The 17,037-nt window shown below is 37.2% G+C and overlaps 1 protein-coding gene across 5 annotated transcripts in view; it reads right to left on the bottom strand.

Annotated features, from left to right (window-relative positions):
• Positions 1–226: 226 nt before the first annotated feature.
• MAEA (macrophage erythroblast attacher, E3 ubiquitin ligase) overlaps positions 227–17,037 on the bottom strand; it is a 53,688-nt gene continuing 36,877 nt past the window's right edge. For all 5 annotated transcript variants that reach the window (XM_026112706.2, XM_026112707.2, XM_026112705.2 and 2 more), the window contains 5 exons: positions 15,117–15,193; positions 6,913–7,021; positions 2,532–2,665; positions 1,674–1,869; positions 227–1,399 (listed from right to left, as the gene is read on the bottom strand). In XM_026112706.2, the coding sequence (XP_025968491.1) occupies positions 1,304–1,399; positions 1,674–1,869; positions 2,532–2,665; positions 6,913–7,021; positions 15,117–15,193 (612 nt within the window). In that variant the 3' untranslated portion in view covers positions 227–1,303. The remainder of the gene's footprint in view (positions 1,400–1,673; positions 1,870–2,531; positions 2,666–6,912; positions 7,022–15,116; positions 15,194–17,037) is intronic.

Here is a 17,037-nt window from a genome sequence, read left to right on the forward strand (position 1 = left end):
TATTTGACTGAGATGCTCTGCTTTTATAAGCCTGAAGAACAACATTTATGATTAAACCTTTTTTTTTTTTTTTTTAATTTTGCAGAACACTTGAGAAAACATGTGGAAGTTGCTCCTTTTAAGAGACCCTTACAAAAATGAAAAGTTAAATTTGTTTACATTTAAATACAAAGCAGCTTTCTAATTTTATATAATCAAGAAATGGAAAACAATTTTTATTAACATGTTTTACATTTACAATCTTTTATTAGCTAATCAACATCAACATGCAAAAATAAGCGCTAAATACAAACCTCTACAATATGGTTTTGTTTAAACTACAATGGTTTAATTCTCTTGAAAAGTCATAAGGATGTGTTCTGTAGTCATTAAAATTGAACTATTAGTTTCAGTAATGAGTACTATTTAGACCCTAAAATTATGTAATCATCCTGCAAGGCATCTTCAGAAACTTCGCCCAACACTTAAGAATACCAGTTCATTTTCATGTGAGTACATTCTCAAAGCAAGAAATAAGGCAGTAGCACTAATGATTTCATATTGAACCCTATGCACATAACTAATAACTTTAGAAGGACTTTAACACTATGGTAGACTGGAAAAGAACATTTAAACAAGCAGTGTACTTTGCCTGAAATGTTCTCAGTTTCTCTTGATACTTATGCAACCTCCTTAAAATATTTGGGTTTGGAAAAAGACTTCATACTCCTTCAAACCAGTCCCTAGTTGATCCTCCAGAGAAGCCAGTCTTGTGTCAATGACATCAATATCTTCCCATGGAAATAAGTTACATGATTCGTGCTCAGGATTACTTCACGAGAGGATCATAAAGAAGGCAAAGAGGAGCTTAAAGGAGAACATACTTGTAGTACTGAAATCTTTGATAACAAAAGGGTCTTGGACAATTGTGAAAAAGAGGGAAGGAAAATGGATTTAATTTCAGATCTGTTGTAACTTTTCCCCCAGTGCAAATGTCCATCTTTAAAGAAAGTTATCCTTTAGAAGATGAAAGTACTTTTGAGAAGAGTCCAATTTTTGACCTTATGTTACAAAACCTTAACAATCAAAATTTGTTTTTGTTTTTATTCAAGTACAAACTTAAGTCATAATTCCTCTCTTAAAGAGTGTTTATTGTTGCTCATTGATCTTTGGTCGCAAGAAACAATAATGCCACCGACAGGTCTGATCCCCAAGGTGGCAGATTTTGCTTCTTTGCCACACATTAAGGCCCCCCCCTTTACAGGGTATGCCAATATACACTGTGTCAAAATTCCAGCGGCACTTCATCATATGTTTTATGGACCTACATGATGTAGACTTTCTCAGCTTGTGAGAAGTTGAAGACTTCTTTGGTTCTTGGGCAAATTACTTTGTCATCTTGACGAATAGAAAGAAGAGACTGAAAAAAAGTGAAATCAAAAGATAATATTCACAACAGTAAATGCAACTCAAAACATCAGGGAAAGTTCAGAGGTTAGTCTCTTTAAAGACCGGTTTCACCGCACAAATATACTCTCTCTTAAGAATTACTATAAGATGTCACTTTTGCTTTGTTAATACAAAAGATGCTTCTAGATTTCTGACTAAAGTTTAAAAGCTCTTATTTTGTTATAGGAAGTTATTATGATCACAGCTATTCTAGACTTTAGTAAGTCATTGATTTAAACACTTACATTGTATCCATAGACATATCCATTTGGTAACATCATGGGAGGATTATTTTCGTTCATTACATCCCCTGAAATCTTGCAGACTAGTCGGGAGTTGGCACAGTGTGCCATAGGCAGAGGCTGAGCCAGCTTGTTCAGGGATTTGCTACACACAGGGCAGTCTGGGTTTTTTGAACTCCCATCCTCTTTATAACACTGTCTGTTTAACAGCAAGTTAAAGAACAACCACCACAGAATGTAACAAGAATTAGTTTGTTAATAATGCACACTGAGGGGGGACGGCAGACAGACAGTAAACTGTAAATATGAACTAGGCTATAGAGTTCACAGAACTATTTAATTCAAGTTTAATGTGCACCCGTAAAAAACAAATCAAGTACTTGAGCTCTTTCAAGAAGGAAAGAGATCAAGTAGCAAGTGTCTAGTACCCTGTACAGAAAGTTTCTGATGTAGTACACATTCAAATGTAGCATACATTTGAATACTCAACATTAAAAAGACACGCGCAGGGTAAATAGTATAAGTGCTTAAAAAAACCATTTTGACCCAGCTCACTAATTTTTCCAAGTATATTCATCCTAATTTACAACACCTGGAAGGAGAGGCTAGTATGTAGGCACAATACAGAATCTACTCTAAAAAAAGTTTTGTTCCTTTTTTAAGCTCTAATCCCATTTGTTACCATCTGCCCTTAATTTAATATAGATGCCAGTTCATACTCCATTTAAACAAGTTGTAAGCAAAAATACACAAGTTTCAGATTTCCTCTTTGAGCTCTCTGAAAAGTATCTATGAAGGAGAGAGAGGGGCAGGGGGAAGGACTTTTTTGCACTCGACAGTATTATCTGCATTAAAGGATACGGTGTTTTTATAGCTGAAAGGCCTGCCTGGAGGGTTATAGTAAAAACAGAATTGTTTCCCAGCTGATGTAGTCTGTAGTTATCATATCTAAACTGTTGGATCAGCATTCTCCATCGAGCAGGGTCCAAGAGATCCTGTTAGAAAAAACACAACTATAAGTTGTTTTCAACGTAGTTGTCAGGGGGGGGAGGGGGAAGCAAGGGGAGAGACTGGGAGTGGTAAATTGTGCACAACCCACGAGACTGAATCACAAAATAAAAATATACATGCTAATGATCAATATGACTATACTCATCTAGAAAGTACCTTTTAATACTTTATTTAGATTATATTTCTAATAAAGTAGTTTTACACAAAATTTCTGGTATAATCATATACAGTCTCCAAACTTACCTTTTATTACACATGCACACATGAACATCTAAAATATAAGATCTTAGCTCAAAGAAAATGCTTTCGTTCTTGCAGTATGACTAGTAGAACCAACCTAGTTACCTATATAAAGATCCACAGGACCTTCTATGTACTTGCATTCTTCCTTGCTCTATCAAAAGCAAACTGACTGCAGATTCTAGTTCCCCCATCCCTCATCTACCAAATGTTCCAAGAAAGGTATGTAAATCCTGATAAGGCTCTTCTCTGTACGGAGTCTTTTTTAGAGTGCTGGCCTACTTATGACGCAAAATTAGTGTTGTGGAACATTTGCTTTAAAAGCCACTGAACTATTAACATAGGACCAGGCAAACTTCTGTTGAAAAGTCACAAGCATTTCTACCTCAAGTTAGGCTAATTCTTGCTGATACCTATTTGCAATATATATTTATATATTTATCTATACATTTATAAATGTAATATAAATATATTATATATAATATAGATTACACAATATATATAATGTATAAATACATTATATAAATATAAAATATAAAAATATATATATGTATAATATAGATAGATTAAAAGTGTTATATTTTGGGGGGGAAGGGGGTAAGGGTTTAGTTGTGCCAACTTTTCAAACTCCAGGCTAGAAAAAAAGCTTAGCATGCATTTAAGGGAAGAATTCTTTACTATACATTGCAATGCTGTGGCTTACATAAAAACAAGGAGCAGTAGTTAAAGTAGTTTATCTTCATGGAAACAAGACCTAAACCCACAGAAATCAAGGATATTTTGAACACTAAAATAATGCTGAGAAAGAATCAAACAAGAAGCTAAGACTCCTTGAAAACATACTGGTTATCATATGTCACACACAGGCAAAGCTCTTATCCTTTCTTCTGCTAGCACCCCTTTTCCTTTGTCTCCACAACCTGCACCTCTTGTTATCAGAAAACACTATGTTGACCTATCTTAGAAATAAGCTCAGAATTATCAACTGTACATGCTTTGAAGCAACTAGAAAAGACAATTTTTAGTATATTATTGCATTTGTTAAAGATTTTTTTTAAAGAAAATCATGAAGCACTGAATTACTGGCAGACTATGCAAAGAGCAGCAGCATCAATTCAAAATGTGTTACACAAAAATTTTTAGGCACCGATACTACCACGATGTAGACTAGCCTTCATGCTTCCCTTTTTACTAGCTTGGCCCACTCTGCCTCTTCGTGGTTCCCTCTTCACCCCCCCCCCCCCAAAAAAAAAAAGAGGGGATTGGAGAGGGAAGGACTCCCACACTACCTTCCACTGTAACCTGTAGGCTGGCATTCCCCCACCCCAGGAAGATCTGAGAGTCCTAGAAACCTTTCTCCAAAAATTGGAATAGTATCATAGTACATTTTTTGGTATGTTATTCATAAATGTCTTATCATTATCCTAAATATAATTCTGCTAACGTGCAACTTCAAGAGAAACTTGGGAAGCATCTTGCAGAATTAGAGCCAACATTTAAAGAATTGTGAAACCAGATTTTGACAGCAATTGTCTGAGCAAGTAGAGAAATACTTCTCCATCCCTTCTCCCTCTCACCCCAAACTGAACTAGCTAAATAGTGCTGAGAGCAAGTTTATGTATAACTTATACATTTTAGCTGAGATTATGAAATTGTAAATCTCCACGAACACAGAGACAAAAAAAACCTGTTGGACTGGGGACAGGTTCAATGAAATTTTCACAGCCTCCCATTAAACCAGGAATATCTTTGGAGGAAGGAACAGATGCAGCTCAGGTAAAGGAGTCTGGATATGTTTTCCTGACAAATGTTTGGGAAGTGGAATTACCCAGAAGCTGAAAAAGGGCTTGAGTGTAAGAGTGTAAGTGATGGATTTCAATGGATTAACCCCCCCCCCCCCCCCAACAAAAAACCCACCTCCACCTACCAGGAGTACTAGATGGGGGATGATGATGACGCACTTATCAGAAGAGAAAAAAAGAAAGAAAAAAAAAAAAAAAAAAAAAAGAGGATCAACTACTGTGAAGCAAGAAAAAGAGCAGGAAGAAGAACATGACAAATATGGTTGACATGAGGAAGAGAGGCAAATCCACGGGGAAGGTTCAGAGGCAAAAGAAAAGAACTCTGGACATAACATGGAATTTTTGGCCAACTTCTAAATGCTCCAAACCCACAAGGGGAACTGAGGCAAAGGACCCGTACACATGAAAGCAAAGAGAAATGCATACACATTTCTTGCAAAAAGGAGGAAAAAAGGAAAAAAGAAAAAAGAAAACTCTGCCATGAGATTGCACGTCTGTTTCTCTATCGCCTGTTCTCTAAAAGGCCAGAACGTTCTCAGACCTCCAGGATGAAGCTTTTGTTCTGACCCTAAGGCAACTCCAGAGAAGAGGAACAGACAGCCTACACACAAGATCCGTAATAGAGAGATAAAGTGCTACTTATGCTTAAAAAACCCTATGATTTTAAAGTGCCTAGGTGATGGGACACAAAAGTAGCAAATCACTGCCTGGTTGGAATAATTCTAGCCACAGTGAGACAAGTTTGTTCCAAGGATGTCAAAAAAGAAAATAGCTTGTTTTCCCACAACGTTAAATATAGTTAACTTTAGCTTTCCTCAATCCTGAAAAACAGGATGACAAGTGAGCAAAAGTTCAATTCACTGGTTATAGAAGATGCTTTGGTTAACAAAAATCAATTGCTTTTTAGAGATGATATGGTCAGACAAACTATTTCTCACAGATGTAAAAAGCTATTTTAAAAAGCCATTTATGCCCACAACTCCTAGTGAACATGTTAAGGTATCTCCAAAAAAGCTTGTATTCTCCATTCTCCGTGTAAGTGATTATTAGAGGACCCCAAACATGACTCCCATAAACTAGAATTTTTCAGTCGGATCTATAATAAATAGTAGGAAATTTGTTCCAGTGGAATGGTTGTGTTAAACACCACTAGCTTTTTTCCCTTGCTCACTCTCTCATTGAAACACTCTCTCCAAACTAGCTCTTGGAGCAAAATACAGAATTTTTATTTCCTATTTCACTCTAACTAGCAAATCAACCATGAGCTCTGTCTGACAGCTGCCCAGTCTCTTCACACATCTGCCATTCATACTCCCACCTCACACCAAACACAGAATCCGAGACAAAGAAATTCACACTAGTTCTGTTTGGGCTTTTGGGGGTTTTTGGTTTTTTAAATACTATTAGTTTCATCATTAATTGTTTAAAATGTTTATATTGCCATTGCCATATATTGGCTTAGCATTTCAGAGAATTCTTGTTTTGCTTTGCGCCCGCTCAACTACTATCCACTTTCTGCCTTCAAAGCCATGTAAATCAAAGAACAAAAAACGCACAACTTGGAGGCAGTTTGCGTATGACCGAAGAACAAATTCAGCAGAAACAGTAGCTACCTATGAATTTTGCTCAATTCAATTTTAGGTAAAGTTGTTGCCACTGATATCTACATTAGTCTGCATAATTCAAATACATGAACCCTTACTTTTAAGCATAGAAAACAGTGTTCAGATCATAAAAAAATTAAAATAAAAGTCAACTTTCCTTTCTTCATCCTAACCACAGCAAGGACATTAATGTGAAAAATACAGTTAAGAATTGCTGTTAGGGTATTAAGAGCCCAGCCTAGCATGCTGATCAAAACCGTCACATTGTTTCCCCATACTTCCCCATCTTCTGACTCTTGCTGCACACTTGCATATCAGGTTGCAGCCCCAGAGAACTGTAGTCCTATGTTTGCAGAAAGCCTAGCTCAGGGGCCCATCCATTACCATTAAGATCCAATTGCAATAACAACGCAAATACTAGCTGGATTTGAACGACAAGGAAGGACTGGTTATTACAATTAAGGATGGAATTTAGAAAGTGAAAGTTAGAACAATATTCAGTCTACAGCTCCTCATTTTATTGTCCTGTAAAAAAAGTCTATTTTAGTATTCTACTGTATCACTAGGTTTTAAGCATAAACTTACCTTATAGGGGGAGATATGAGTGTCTGAAGGAAAAGCCAACATTCCCATCACTTGTCGAACCTCATCCAGCTGGCTTCCCTCAGCCTGGCTGAAATGCTTTCTTGCATGTCTGAAATACAGAATTTAGAACATTATTAGATATGAAATTGTTTAAGTGAATTAAGATTTTAAAATTATACAAAACTTCAGAGAAAAAGCTCTGTACTCAATACACAAAAATCTATAAGGCTGTTCATTTTTAGGGGCTTGAAAAGCATGCCCTGTGAATGTGAACACAAACGCAAGAATGATTTTAAATGTTAGCAGTTCTACCCTGTAATTTCTTAGGAACCAGAACTTCCTACTGTAGCATGAAGTCTTCTACAAATATACTTATTTTTTACCAAATGCTTCACCTACATCTAGAATGACAGATTATTAGAAATGTCTTAGCTTATGCAAGCTCAGGGTACTGCACTTATTCCTTTTGCATGCACTTGCAAGCAAGAAAAGTGAGGTCTTATAATCAGCTACTGCATACCTTTAAACACTAAAAATACTCAGTGATCTACCTTGTTTACACTGACATTTGAGACAGTGTTTACTTTTGAATAAGTCATCTTCTGGTATCTTATAGAAAGTAATATTATTTCCTGTACAGAATATAATAAATTGCAGGGTAATGTATTAAAACCACCTAAAACAAGAGAGCCACCCACATATAACTTGCTAAAAGCAGTATTTTTTTTTCTCCGGGGTAAAAAAATAAGTAGAACTTCAGCAAAGCTTTTGTACTTTAACATACACTGATAAGAAATGCACACACAAGGCTGAAAATTCGTATATTTGAAAAAAGTGACAGAATTACTAAAAATGGATTCAAAGCAAAATGTAGAATTCTATTAATTTTCAGGAAATAAATACCAAGAAACAAGAAAATTATTATCAGATTATAAAGGATATGTGACTACTTTAAAACACCGTATGGAAACTTCCCCTATGTGGTCATCCCAAAATCATCAATTTTCAAGATGGAGTTTAAATATAGGCTTAAACGCGAGCTTCAAATACAGAAGTGATCTACAGGAGAGCCCTCTAGCCTTCAAACTGCACGATTAGTTCAGCATTTCTACCAAAAACCCTGTTTTCAGTGGTACACAGATGTTGCTTAGCAGACTGAGTACTGAATAGGGACTGGATTGAATTTGGCACTGCATAAGCACAGAAAATTCTTCTGTGCTGTATTTCCCCCCCCCCCTCCCCCGGCTTGTATTACGGGGAAGACACCAAGTTCTCAAGTATCTGAGTTAAGGCTGTGCTCTTTTTAACTTTTTTTTTTTTTTTTTTAAAGTGTTGTTTAAATCTCTTTAAAGTTTTAAATTAGCTTCAGAAGTATTCAGTATTCCTCAACTATTTCATGAGCTGAATTAAAGAAATAAAAAAACCTAAATAGTTTTTTTTCTAGTTTTAAATTCTGCATTACACTGCCCATGTCTAGGGCATCAGTAGCATGGGAACAGTTTCTTTCGCAGCGTTTCCGCATTGCAGCTTCCTCTCCCACCCAAACCAGGAAGCAATGGAAGTTATGGGGGACAGACTGTTTCCACCCAACTTCCTACTTGGAGCGAGCAATTCACGAATGTGAATATTGTTCTCTGGGTGACGACTGTGTTTTGATAGCAGAAGTACAAAACCCACAGCTTGAGAAGAGGCTAGGCAGCCCGAGCATACTGGGAGAAAGTTAAAGCAAGCGCTAGTGGAGAGCTGCAGATGAAAGCAATAGCTGTTTAAAAGAAATCTTGGGCAAAGCAAGAATTCAGATCTACCAACTAAATTAAAAACCCTACTGTGTGTGCATGCATGAGAAAAAAGTGATCTTAAAAAAGAACTGGTAACTGCATTTGTTGTGCTCTGAAGTTAAAAGGGGAGTTATCCCTCTTGCTTTTGGAGGCACTGAGCTGCAACAGGTAAACACTAGCCACACTTGATGCATGTGTTCAAAAAAAGCTAGAGTGAGCACCTTGTTTTGTGTGTGTGCTATACATCACTCCCCGTGCACTAGCCTTTCAGGAGAAACACGCAGGAGCCCCCACTTTGATCATTTGAAAATTACTACACGGCTTGGGGCATGGTGGCCGTCTTAAAATTGTAAATATTCCCGAAGGAAAAAAATAGTCTAACATAAAAGAGTTTCTCCAAAGTGGATTAAGCCAGAAGGAATTAGTTTTTTAAAAAACAACTTTCTATTAGCTTTTGTCTCCTGATTTTCCCTGCTGCCTCTGCCTTCCTGTATAAGAAAACAAGAAAAAGACTTCCCACAAAGCCAGCAACACTAATGCCAGAACTTCTTACTCAGAGCGCCAACACAGAAAAGGTAAAATGAAGCAAGATATCCTTTAGAAGGAGAAGCAAGTTTGTTAATTCATGGCACTCGAAAGTCTCTGTTAGTTTGGGAAGCAAGAAACAGCATTCACACTGCGAGAACTCATGAATGCAAAACATCATTTAAATAATCTCTTATTGCCCTTTATGCTCTTATTTACAATTTCCCTTTTCATTCAGCTCATTCTGTCTTCTCTGGGTCTTAGTTAAAATTTTGTGCTCTTCTACATTCTGTGACAGCAACGGAACTAGAAGACTGTAAGATGTCACAAAATGTGCCCCATTTTTCATAATTGTTTTTGAAAGCAGAAGACACAGCTATGCATTTAACAGAAGAATCCAAAAAGTGCAGACAAAACCACCGCTTCATGCATCATCTTTGAAAGTCCAAAAAAGAAACATTTTGCTTCAGTATGTCTCCTCTCAGCAAGTTTATTTGCAGATGTCTAATGACAAGACTACATTTCATCTACTCCCCATTAATTTCTCTACAATCAGCTGTAGGAACACCACTATTAACACTATTTCCCCCATGATTTGAGTGAAAGCAGGGGTTTTGCCACCAATTTAAGGAGGCCCATTGCTGCAGACAGCTTCACTGGAAAGACAGCACTGCATGATTTTACCCTGGTTTCTTCTCAAGCAACAGCTGTCTCCAAGTAACACCACAAAGGATGATGGTGCCCCAATCTTCAAATTTTGAAACGTCAGATTCCAACTGAAGGCAGTCAAAGTGAAATTCTTCTCTGGAGCTTACTTGTAACATAAATGATTATTTTAAATGTGTATATATATATATGTAGTATCTCCTCCAGCTAAGAACATGTATTCTAAAGATCTGCTATGGCCAGAGAAGTGTGTAAAAATGACACCTCATCTCAGATGCTCTTGAGGGTGGAGAGGCATAAACCTTATAATGTTTATTCAGTGTTTTCACTGCCATTAGTGCACACAAATCAGTATAGCTGCAGCAGTGTGTGCTACAATCTTTGGACCACTAACTGAATGCTTGCAACAGATCACAAAGTAAAAGGTGAAAAGTTTTATTTTTCAAATCCCAGAACAATTCTGCAAGCCCTGGCGGGACAGAGTCCACTCTCTTGTTTGAAATAGCTGTTTCTCCAGCCTAGGTTGGTACAACAAACATATACTGTATTTGACAAACCCAAGAAAGAGAGGATATTTATAAAAACTTTAGGGTTTACAATCTACTTTCTGCTATGGGCACAATACATTGAAAAAAATCTATGCAGAGTTTTGCCTTCTACATGAATGAACATATTTATCAGAAAGTAGCAATAACTGAACACAAACAGAAGGTGTTACCCAGGAAAAGACTCAGTCCTTTCTGCTCAGTGACCCACACCTGGACACCTCCATCAAAGACCATCATGCCTACTAGCAAAGTGCCTCAAAGGTTTTTATACTTACGCACCTGGTCAAAAACCCCCAAAACTCAGTAAGATACCAGGCCAAAGAGATAATGGAGGAACAAGCTGTGTATGTTCGCCCTTATAGGAGGCAAGTTTACTAAAATGAATAGACTGTCCCTCTTTTCTCCTTCTCTACACATGACTGGCTATTTTTGTTTATCCTTTTTGTCCTTTATATCCCAAGTACAAGTGCACAGGGTGTTTTGTTAAGCTTTAAGCTAAGAACAGGTTGTGTTTCTTTAGTTTCCTATAAAAGCAAAGCAGCAGAATGCTGTCAATTCTTCACAATAAAATTAAAGCCCCAAAACTGTGACATCCATGTCATCATTAATTCACTGTCACTGTAGCAGGTATTGGCTTTAAGAAAAAAACAGGAGACTGCAGGAATTAAAAGCTAAGTATATTAGGCTAAACTTTGTGATGCACTTAAGCACAAGAGAGATTCACGCTTAGTATTGAAAAGATAGTTTTGGTACATTCCCGAAACTTGCACTTTCAAGACCACTCTGATAAGCTACCTTAGAGCAAGGTCAGTTTGCACACATCATAGTCTAAAAAGCTACAGAAATGCAAACACTGTTATTTAATAAGATATATATTTTTAAAGCTCACATCAGTTTCATCCTAAAAGCAATATGTCACTTCAGAGGTTCTCAGCAGGCAGTAGGCAAAGCTTTCAAACTTATTTAAACACCAGCTGCGTTTCAACAAAATGTCAGCTCTCCGAGTTCCACTCATACAGGAAACTACTTGGTAAACAGCCTCTTTCTCCGCTTTCTAATGGATGCCTGACCTATTTATTGCACCACGGACACAATACTGAAAGAATCCTGCTGCAGGCACTTAACAGAAGCAAGCTAATAAAAACACACATTGCAATGGTTTGCTAGAAGCAATGAGATTTATGCTACACCTTCCTAAAACATACTCCCTTATTCATCACATTTATTTTAAAGCAAAGTAGAGGGAAATAGTGAAAACATGAACATTTTCTAAGCCATGCTCTTTAAAGACGGCATTGAGACGCTGAACTCAATGTGCAAGGCTATGAATTCATCCTGTTAAAAAGGAGAGAATTAGGATATAGAAGGACTTCCGTAGCTCCTTTTCATTTATGTTGCAGATATAAAAATCAGAGCAGCATTATTTTCACTTGAAAGTTATAATTGTCAAACACAAATATTTGGCTGACCCTGAATTTCAATAGATATGTGGAGTATACACATTTCACCCCAATAACATTCAGTATTTGGAATGTATATGGGAATTCAGAATGTATGGAGGAACAGTAAATTTTAAATCTCAGAGGACTTTGATGCGTTTTAACAAACGCATTTGGGAAGAAAAGTCTAAAGATTAAATAACCATAAAGCAATAAAAGGCTATGATAGTACAAGTTATTCCATGCCAAGAGTGCTGGGTCCTAAAATGATGAGGGTGACAACTGACAAGTATTACTAGTTCTGTTGTGGGAAAAGGAAACAAGTTTCCAGCAACAACAATAAAATACAGAATGATCTTATCCACTTTGCCCCAGTTCCCAGCCCATCTCCTTATTCCAGCTCTACCCCTGCCCTCTGGTTTCCAAGCTACATAAGGAAGCTGTGGCTCAAAGAAAATAAGTTTAGAGCGCCGACTACTCATTTTTAAGATGCATGACTGCACATTTGGCAAAGCAGCAAAATTAGCAGACAATAAAGCCAAGTGGCACAAAGGCATAGTATTCATTGGCTATAAAGAGCATCACGGGCTTCAGAGGACAGATCAAGCAGTTGAGTGTCTTTCATCCTTCATATAAATACCCAACTGAATTCCTCAGCATTCAAGGGACCTATCAAAGGGCAGGTGCAAATACCTAAGTCATAGCATATAGGAAAAACATGTTTAAGGTATAAACTTACTAAAATCAGCTGGAGTTCATGAAGTTGCACATTTGCATTTAGTGTGAACAAAATGAGGATTTAGGTGGAACTAGGGCAAAGTAGGAAAGCAAGCATCAGATTTAAATCAAATTAGAAATAACAACTGGAAACATACTATGACACTTAAGGTGAGTCATTTTGGGGAGTGTTAGTATTAGACTGGCTTCTAAACATACTTGTACTGCCTCTTTTTTCTTGTTTTTAAGCCACTAAGGCTTTCTCACCTGTTACAATCATCATTTACCTTTACCCCCTTTATGGGACATCAGTTAAGTTTTTGATAGACTGACAATAGATTTATTTCAGTGGCATTAACTATTAGAATTTAATATTAAATTCATGCCCTATTGTAAAATAAGCATTGTGTTCTTTCTGTTACTCCTTCAGCTACCATCATTATCCCTCCTATCGCTCCATGTTTGGCTTATGCCACCATGAGATGGAAGTACCATAGACTCACTGGGTCTAATTCAATAATGATGCAGATTCCTCCACAGTCTGTAGGTAAGAGTCCCCAAAACTGACTGACATGCAATGTTTCCAGCTCAATTTTATTGTTAGCTCAATATTACTTCTCCCCTTGCCCCTCCCTCCCCTCCAAAATAAGCCTTTATTAAAAAACACTAAATCCTTGTAATCTTAGAGACAGCACTTTATCTTCAAGTGGTAAAAAAGCTTCAAACACATGACCTAGAGGTACTCCAAAGCCTATGTCTGCTCCAAGCCGATCTCAAACAAGTCATGCAATTCCCAGTACTAAACAGGCAAATGAGAAGAAGGTATGCTGAGAAATACTCTGAATTGGGATTAAAGACACCCGCAGAACAGGTTAATACTTCTAATGAGATTCAAATCCAATTTATATTGGAACATTGCTTAGAACGCTCTTAAGAAGTCTACACCTTGGCTTCGCTTCATCCATCCTCTTCTGCACGATGGTATAACAAGCAAGCAGTTATCTAAAAAGCAAACCATATGCAGCAATGGGCTATGTATTAGGTAGTTTGTCATTTCAGACATACGATGACTGGCCAGAAAAGACTGGCTACAGTAGGATATCGGCCTGCAGTATTATAGTAAAACAGTGATAGTCCAGAATTTAAGCCTTCTTCGCTTTCTCTTCTACTCAAGGTAAGTCACCCCGTTTGTCCTCTGGAAGAATGTTCTATATCTAAAACTGGGGATTGAGTGAGCTACAGTCTGCACTCATGTTACAATACTCTGATTTCTATAGCTCTGTACTTGTCTGACCAGAAAGCAGTCTCCTGCTGGTTTCAGCATTTTCTGAGTACTTAGTATGGCTTTAAAAGGCAGTAGGACTGACAATTTCAATGTGAAACTTGTCCAAAACACTAAATAGCAACCGTGTTATCGCTAGAAAGTATCAGCAGAGCAGTAAATCTTGCCATAAAACTCGTCATCTGGCCCTAGGTTTAAATGTTCTTACAAACTAGAACCTGCTGTGAATTCCTCTGCCCCTTGTCCACATGCAAGCTCCACTCCCTCAGCCACCTGCCTCACACTCCACCGTGCTGGCAAGACAACTGCTTAGGGGAATTTTCAACATGTTTGGCAAGCCCAGTATCAAAGTTTCACTCCAGCAAAAACGGTTTCCTGTGTTATCCTGGAACATTATTCCAGCACCTTAAATTAGGACCACTAACTTAGAAACATAAGTTGCTTCATGTCCTGAAATTATGAACAGAACAATTAACTGTCTTGTGGCTGAAGTCAGGTAGTGACTCAGTCTGACTCCAGTTTGGCTACTGACTCACCACCTTGCGCAGTATTACTTTCTTGCCAAAGCAGAAACAAACTACCTCAGAAGGGGTTAAGAAATACTGAGTTGGTTTATTTGGGGGCATGGGGGAAGTGCAGAGGGATAACATAACATAGTCATCCCAACATAGAAGTCAATACAGAGCTCCAAAGTATCCATTCAATACAAAACATAAATTCAGCCTAAAGCATGATGTACTTAAAACAAAAAAAGTTTAATTAAGATAGTAAAACAGAAAAAGAATTCAGTCAAAGCTGAAACATTAATCTGCAGATTAATGTTTGACTAAGATTTAACTTTTTTTTTTTTTTTTTTTTAATAAAATTGCAATGAAAAGAGCTACAAGAAGCTAGCTGTACGTCTTGAAAATTACTTCAGGGTAAATATGGTCATTACATTGTACGCCACCAGAAAGTACTTTTGATCTGTTTTATTAAAAAAAACAAAAAACTTTTTAACCTTTGATTTTGAAGAATATGAAAAATGGAGATTTTCAGTGAAAACAGTTTTTTAAAAAGGTGCATCTGCAATGATGTCATGCCTTTAAATATTCAACCCCAGCTTAAATCCAAAGACTGATCACAGCAATGCTAGCAAGATCCTTTGCTGCAGTGGAGCTTCTGGGTGCTGCAATAAGTCACATGTTTCTAATGAAGCATAATAGCATCTTTTTAAGAAAATTTTTTGGTAAGCATCCTAATTTCATACCTCACAGCATCCAGTCTCTTGTTCTGTCGAATGAGTTCAATGAACTCCTGAATCCTTAGGCTGAACTCCAGACAGCTCTGAGATTAAAGACAAGAACGGGTCTTAGATGGTGCCAAAACTGCACTGCACAGTAGGTTACGTATGTAAAGTACTAGGTGTGCACAACAAAAAAAGAAATCAGTGTTAATAACATGCAACCTGGTTTGCTTGCTTTTAGGTATTCATGCAAAAGAAGTTGAAATGCTCGCTTAATGGACAAGGCATCGGTACAGAATTCCCCAAAAGCAAACAAAACACTCCTCCTCTTGCCTCCTTCAAAATTTCAGTGTTTAGCAGGGATTGACTTTTTCCTAATGACCAAAAGCATCATCATCTGGGATGCAAGTGAGAATTGCAGCTGGTTTCTTTGTGCTATCTTACAATTTGAAGTAGCAGTTTCAAACAGGTGTTGGGGGCAAGGCGATAATTTAGACAAGAGGGGTCTACCAACAAGACAGGGAAGAAGTAAGTCTCTGAACACTATTTTGAAGTTCCCCTTGTATTAACAAAAAAGCAGCGCAGAGTTTAGGTTGCTGCAGGCCCCTCCCCGCTCCCTTCCCTCAAACATTTCTCTCTCTTCTTGTCAAGCCTAAAAGCCATGCTGGAAACAAACCTCAAACACGAAAACCAAGTGGCATTTACCTGTTTTTGGAAAAAGGTAAAATTTGAAGCCTAATGAAGTTGACAGTGTCCCTTTAAATCAAATTCCATCACCAGTTCACAAAATCTATAAAAAAACTTTGAATATGTGGAATTAAAAAGATTCTCCCCCCCCCCCCCCCATAAAAGAACAAGTCACTATGCTTCTTTACAGGGACACAGTCAACTGTTTTATTACCTCAGAGAAACGACCAAAAGCAAAGTCCTCTGGCTTTCGAAAAAAGGATATTCCTTAAGTTACCCTGCTCCATTTAGCAAGTGTTTTTTCTTCCCCCATGCTTCTAATGAATAGTTGCCTTTTGTTTATTGTCTATCAGCACAATAATATCAAAATTCCTCAGTGACATCAGCAGGAATTTGAGCAACTCCAGATTTTTTTTTTTAATCAGTTAACTGCTTGTGGTAACTAACGCACATATTGTAACAATTGCTTACTTTTTAAAATTTTGAAAAGTAAATGACTTAAAAAATGACACACACTGCCACATGTCAAAGTGTACGACTTTAAGGCATAGAAAATAAATTACTTTCCAACTTCACATTTTCCCATACTTGAGCCCATGTTTAGCAAAGAGTAAGATTTCTTCCATTCTGTGTGAAATTTTCAAATAGGATATTTTAAAATATCCTATTATTCAAATCCACACAAAATCTTCATTTGAAATTTTAAGTGTGTTTCCATAAAAATAAAGAGTGATCAATCTTTTTAATTGTTAATGATACTAAATCCTGGGGCTTAGTACATCATTAAAATGTTTCAATGGTAAAAAACAAAAAACCCACCACATCCCAAAACAATCTTCAGAGTTACTTTTTGGTTTTTTAAAACTCTTCAAGTAAGCTGCAAGCCAATGGCTGTATCAATTCTGCAAAGAAATGCAACAAAAAAAAAAGTCCTGGACAATCAGATGATGCATATATTTCAACTTTGCGTACCTTCAGACAATTCCACAGCAGCTATTTGCAACAGTTTAGATAGCTCACATGGGCACAGGCTGTAGGACTGTGCACTTTCCCAAGCCAACATACAGTCTCGTTTTTAGAGTACGCTTGCATTAAGGTGATGGCTGGGATTTTAGGAAGCTAACACTGATGAGTAGCTAAGCAACCAGAAACAGAAGAAATGTTTATTTGTGTTTCAAAAAGAAGCATAGTGATTTCTCTTCTTCCAACTCTGATCGCTCACAGCCTTAGCTTTTATATAAAAAGTAGGGCTTGCAGA

This window comes from Dromaius novaehollandiae, chromosome 4 (genome assembly GCF_036370855.1).
Source record: "Dromaius novaehollandiae isolate bDroNov1 chromosome 4, bDroNov1.hap1, whole genome shotgun sequence".
NCBI lineage: Eukaryota > Metazoa > Chordata > Aves > Casuariiformes > Dromaiidae > Dromaius > Dromaius novaehollandiae.